General features: G+C 39.1%; 1 protein-coding gene across 1 annotated transcript; it reads left to right on the forward strand.

Moving 5' to 3' along the window:
- The first annotated feature begins 3 nt into the window (after positions 1-3).
- Positions 4-1,691, forward strand: LOC145213323 (tyrosine-protein kinase BAZ1B-like). The gene is made up of 2 exons (XM_080081552.1): positions 4-338; positions 454-1,691. Exons 1-2 carry the CDS (start codon positions 4-6, stop codon positions 740-742), a joined length of 624 nt encoding a protein of 207 aa, XP_079937678.1. The 3' UTR covers positions 743-1,691.
- The last annotated feature ends 4,636 nt before the right edge of the window (positions 1,692-6,327 follow it).

Raw genomic sequence — 6,327 nt, forward strand, 5'->3', positions numbered from 1 at the left:
ATTATGTGTTCTCGGAGAAATATAAAAAGGTTTACTTGCCCTAAGACAGGCAATTACGCCATTTTTTTCTTTCCAGTTATTAGTCGCCCTCGAACCCGACAGAAGAAGCGGAGTTACATATTCCAAGATTCAGATTCGGATGAAGAGGAGGAAGAGAATGGGCAGGAAGAGGAGGGGAGTGAGAATGAGATGGAGAGTAATGAGAGTGGGGAGGAGGAAGAGCAGGAGGAGGAAGGGAGTGATGAAGAGGAAGGCTCGGAGGATGAGGAACCAAATTCATCGATTTGTCGAAGTATCGTTGAGAAGATCATGAAATATCAGTATTCTGAATTTTTCAGGTTTGTTGTTTCGGTCCTTTCGTGTCCCTTTGTGACGTAACAACGTTGTTGTCGCATAATTGTGACGTAACAACGTTGTTGTCGCATAATTGTGACGTAATAATGTACATTTTAGGGACCCTGTGAATGAAAATGACGTACCTGATTATTATGAGGTCATAGCGAACCCGATTTGCCTCAATGATATCATACAGCGAATCGATGAGAGCAACGATAATGACGTCATAGAGCAGATGATGGAGGACGTTCGACTTTTGCTCGACAACGCGCTGGAATATAACGGAGCTGAGTCGTTTGTGGCGAAGGAAGGCGAGCGGATGAAACAGAGCTTCGTGAAATATTGCAGGGAGCGAATTTGCTCCCCCGTCCATCACAGGAGGCTCAAGCGATTGTTTTCGTCATAATGGACCAACAGCGACATCTGGTGTGTAAATATAGATAGGAAATTGTGACGACATCCCGGCGACCAACAAGGACCGACTATTTATGAATTCCCCGAATTTTCCAGTAGGAAAACAGTAGAAAATGACGTCATTGCAGTATGACGTGGCATCTTCCGACTGTTGCATGTAAATATAAGTCACGTGACCTTTGCGTAGTTACGGATTCTTCTCGACCGTGAAAACCGCTTTTCTATTTTCACTCTTGTTCATGAAATCTTAACGGAAACTTCCTGGTTCATAGTTGCGCGTTACCATGGAGATCTGCACGTGATGCTATTTACAAAACCGAAAACCCTTAAATACGTCATAATACTCACTTATGTGGTCACAAGTATTTATTATCTTGCTGTACATCGAACATGGCGAGATATTTTGTTGTTTATTTTGATTAAACGATTAGTTAATTATGAAACAGGCGACACTTTTTTACGTTTTAGTATTTTTTACTTGGTCGTTTAATGTATTCGGTGTACGTATTTCTCTGCACGGTTTTGCTCATGAAAATGAACTCGGGACCAAAAAAATCAAAATTAAAAGCAGAATCTATGTGGGTTGAAATTACAATGTTAAAGTTTTTCATTTTTACGTCAAAAATGATTTTTTGTTTTTGGTAATCAGCCACAATTATCCGAATTAACACTTGTTGAACGCAAACGTCCTATAACGAAGCTCTCAAATATTAGGACATTTTCTGTTTCTTTCTGAGCTATCTGCGTCAAAATGGCTATGGCGTAACAATTTGCACTACTGACGTAACAGTCTGTATTTCGAAAAATCATAATCAAGGTCTGTTACGTCACTAGAAGCTTCCGCGCTCAATTCTTACGCTTTTGCTCCATACTGCCACCTACCGCCGTCGTTCTGTTTAAAAATCGAAATAAAAGTGACCGGTAGATGTCGCTGCATCGCACTTCGGAATGACGTTTTTTGGCAGATGCTATTTTTGGGCAGGAACTTGGCCGAATGGTCCTGCGCGCCTGTCCCACAGACATAAAACCCTTGATCGGGGTTCGAACCCCGTGAAAAAAGATGCTAATTTTTGAAGTTTCGAAGGAACCTTTGTTGAAAAATTCAAGTCTGTGTCTGGCCAAAAGCCTCACTGGGTTAAAAATGCATCTCTACATTTTAATGAGGGATTCACAGATGTTTTGCGCGTCGTGCGAGATTTGACTTTAATCTGACGAACAAGCGAAAAAATAGCTTGAGTGAAACCGTGTAAACCAACAAACCGACTGGTCAGCAAGGTAGAGCTACTAGCGTAAGAACTCACAACAGAAAAAAATACCGATAGATGGCGCAAAGATCACAGCTATTTAAATAAACAGTGAGGCATGGTTTGGAACAAAGTTTACAACTAGTGTTTATTTCTGGTTATCATCATTATAAAACCACACCTCAACCCTAATAGCACTATCTGTCAGAATTTTCACACATTTTGCGAATGCTCTTTGTGCCATCTATCGGTATTTGGCGAACTTTGGGTTTTTACGTTCATATATTTCCGGTCAACAATAAGCCATATTTCTCGTCTATCGTGGTTACCATGTTTGTTACCATGGGAGGCGCCAACAAAAGTTTACGCGTTGGCCGAATGGCCTGGCGAGCTTGACCCATATACAGACATAAAAAACCTGATCGGGATTCGTCCCCGGGAATGTCCTGGGTTCGAACCCCGTGAAGGAAAAAAAAAAAGAAACTTAGGTTTTTATGCCACGCGTTCTGCCAAATAGTTTAGTAGTTTGCATTTTGATCCTCCGTGGGTCGACGATGTTTGAAAATGTGTCAAGCAAGAACAGAAACAAGTTAGCTTACATATGATTTGTTGGAGAAAAAAAGACGTTAAAGATTAAACTACAACGTCGACTATCGTTTTGCTTGCACAGGGTTTTACATATTTACTGTTGTCATTATTTCGTTGGAAAAATCCACCCAGGGCCAACCTTGTTTGTTGTCTCGTCACAAACACGCCTGTGATGTCACACAGACATTCCGCGATAATTAAATCTTGCTTTTGTGACGCGATGCATTGATCACGTTCGATCGACGAAAATCAAAGTCGGAATGCGATCCTCGTTCTCCTGGGGATGTTGGTATCTCGTTTCAACCATCCTCATTTTACTCGCTTGCTTTCAATAAATAGAAAAGTTGAAATAACTAAAAAGATTTCACACAAAGTTAAAACTTGATTTTTTTCGCATTTAATAAATCATCAAGCCTTATCAAAACAAGATAAATATGAATAAACTGTTGCTGACAGGCATAATGTATCAACAATTTTTTTTTTTTAGCTCTTTCAGCAGTCTTTGTTATAATATGCCGACGTTTCGATGTCCCATACGAGACACCTTCATCAGGGTAATGACATAAATTGCAAACATAAATATATTTCGCCAACGCGACATCATTAGTATCTTATTCAAATAGAATCTTGACGGACAAATGACTTAATGATTTAATAAATTTGAATCAATAAGGAACCATAAGGTTCATTACAGTCTTCATCCACCAAGCAACGAGCTGGGTGATTCTGGTTATAAGTTTAAATATACTGTATTGATTTTCTTTACTTATAACATTTTGCAGTCTCTGATCGAAGTTTTGTTTAACTTATGGAAAGTTGAAGCCACTTCTACATTGAAACAAGTCCTTGACGATTGTGGGTATTATTTTGTGCTTTATTGAGTTAATTTGTTTCAATTTCAACACAAAGTTATTTTGCTGTTTTGTCTTTACATAGATTTGCGACTATGATAAAATACCCATGTAATCGTTCTATTGGCTCGGACACGTTCCTGTTTTATCGCCGTTTGAAATTAACAACTTTTGTGTACTAAGAGCACTTTATAGGCCAGGAAATAAATTTCAAACGCGTTTAACTAATGGGATTTTATTTCAAGTACAACTGCGACAAAAGCCTTCTTTTCACAAAAACAATTCCTTTAATGCGTCGGCAACCGCCGGTCCGCGTTCGTTACCGGGACGTATACTTTCAGGTTAAATGCTTTGAAACATTTTGCCCATGAATCTCGGGGATGATAAAATAATTTGTACGTTTTAATTGCTGAATATTTGTAGTTTTATGAAGGCCGGTCCGTGCTTAAATTTCGGGTTCAAAACCGGTCCGCTGCACATAAAAGGTTACCGACCCCTGCTTTAATAGGCGAAGTTACTTTCTCCTCACCGGCAGACATTGCGGTGAACGGTTTCAACTTCGCTTCACCCTAAATTCACTTTATTGCGTGCGCGAGTCGCAAAATCGTGGCCTTGAAACTTTTCACTTTCAAAACAGCGCGATCCGGACCACCCCGGGTGCGTGACCTTTCACCTCCTTCTCTCGTTTGATGTTGTGGGTTGTTGTTAAACGCTCGGATGCAGTAAGACACCCCAAACACTTTGGACTGGGTTGTGGGAATGTGAGACATTTGTAGCGAATGTGTTCAATTGTAAGCGGTTGACAGTTCACACAAATATCTTCAATTGTGTCCAGGTGGGACAATGTGTTCGCGAGAACTAAAACTGCGCTGTCCTTTCCACTCTAAAAAATACGAAATACTTGTAAGCATGGGTGCAAATGGATGCAATTGATGTGGCCTTCATATCACTGATGATGACATGAGCATTTGCCGAAACGTTTGAACAATAAAGCATGTCGCTTTTTACGTCTATTTGGGCCGTTATTTTTACCATTAAACTTGTAAGCAGATGTGTAAAAAGTACAAGATCATCCACTGTTAAATTTCAGATGTAAAAGTTTTACACAAGTAACAGACACATTCAGAATCTAATTGAAGTCTGTTCGAAATAAGCATTATTTCGAAACCACGTCGAGAGTTCAGAGTTTAAACTTAATGAAAGTTTGCATACTATTTCATTAATGCGTCCCCAGCCTTTTTACTGAGTGTGACTGGCGACATTTTAACTACTAACCTTGAGAATACGAAACACGGTTCTGATCAGAAATTCACCGACAATTATACCAACCCAATGAATCCTATACTTCTCATGAAAACCCCTTTCAAGTTTCTAACCAGTTCCAACACCAACTACTTCAATTTCCATTGAGTAATTATGGCTATTCGAAAGTGTTAACACTTTCCATTCAGCATACTTGCACCGTTCAACCAAAGCTATAAACGGGCCTGAATCGTTTTTCAAAAGCGCTTTGTGGCCCAGACATGACTTTATAGGCATTGGGTTAAGTCCAGCAACTATAGCTTCTTGGCTGGGTAATTTTGAAATTTGTCATTACAGACCTAAAGTGTGAATTAAGGTAAGGCAGTTTGTTAAACGACTAATAAGTCCAAACCCGAACCGAAAACTCGGCCCAACTTACAACTTTTCTTCAAACAAGCCCGTCAACCACTGTTAAAATCATCCCGCACCAATAGTGCAAAGCGATGTGCGGAAAACAAGCGTTCCCATATATTTTCTGGTTCGAATTTGTTGCATCACAAGTCGACGACCACATTAAACCAACCACTTGAAAGCTTGCTTTGAAGGAGCTCCCAGGGGAACGGCTGATTACGTCTGTACGTCACGGTAGAGCAGTCAACAAAGTTCACAAGCGCCGCGACTTTCACATGACGAGTTTTTTTTTTTGAAGAAGAAAATATTGCTACTTGAGAAATTCCTCTGGTTTCGACCGAAGTCTCTTTGATCTCTCATCGCGGCCGAACGTCTGTCGTCGCTTTCAAAGTAGCGCAAAAATGCCACAACGATGCCACGCAAAAACCACCGCAAGGTTCAGGTTTTATTAATTGCATTTTTCGTTTGTGGTTGCGTTAAAAGCTAAAAGCTGAAAATGTAACATACATAAAAAGAGAGAAAGTACAGGGTTGGAAACAAATCGTTTTGATATAATGGTAAAAAAGGTTCGTTTTATTATTAGTTGGTTTTGAAATTTTCCAACCACTTGCTTGTGTATGGCGGGTACCAAACTTTCAACTTACAAATTGCGTGTCTTCTGAATCATTTTACAATTTTTTTTTAAATGGTAAAAGTTTGGGAAATAAAAATTTCACCTGGTCAACATAGTTAGTTATTGTCAACCAGTAAAACAACATTATGTTTAATATGAAGTAAATTTAAATTCGCATATACAAACTTATCGAATTTTAATCCATTTTTCGAACTCGACAATCAATCAAAGGTTCATTTTGAATTATTAGTTGCCTTCTGAAAGTAACTTTCAAGGGGGCTGAAATAATTCACTATTTTATTTTCCATTGCGTTTATTCATTGGTTTATCCTATTGGCGCCGAACACAAAAACAATAGTATTTTATTACATCACAGTAGTTGGCATTTACCGTCATATTTTGAATTTTATAAAACGTGACAAGAATTTTTATTCGATTTTCCGTTACCAATGTGAGTTCAAATAGTTGCATTCAGGTCTGAAAAAACGAAAAAAGTTCACAAGAGAGTTTTATCAGTCGTAAAAAAACATACAAATCCGTCGGTCGCTCTTCCTCGTGGATAATTCCTCGCGTTCCGACACTGAACAAATTATTTGTGTAAGAGATTACATGAAAAAACATTCTGGCG

This window comes from Phallusia mammillata, chromosome 2, assembly GCF_965637545.1.
Source record: "Phallusia mammillata chromosome 2, kaPhaMamm4.hap1.1, whole genome shotgun sequence".
Lineage (NCBI taxonomy): Eukaryota > Metazoa > Chordata > Ascidiacea > Phlebobranchia > Ascidiidae > Phallusia > Phallusia mammillata.

What these genes read in the sequence shown, in the direction of transcription:
- LOC145213323 (XM_080081552.1), top strand. Translation starts at nt 4, where the DNA reads ATGTGTTCTCGGAGAAATATAAAAAGGTTTACTTGCCCTAAGACAGGC. An exon ending in CAGTATTCTGAATTTTTCAG is followed by an intron (nt 339 to 453) that starts GTTTGTTGTTTC and finishes TGTACATTTTAG; the next exon opens with GGACCCTGTGAATGAAAATG.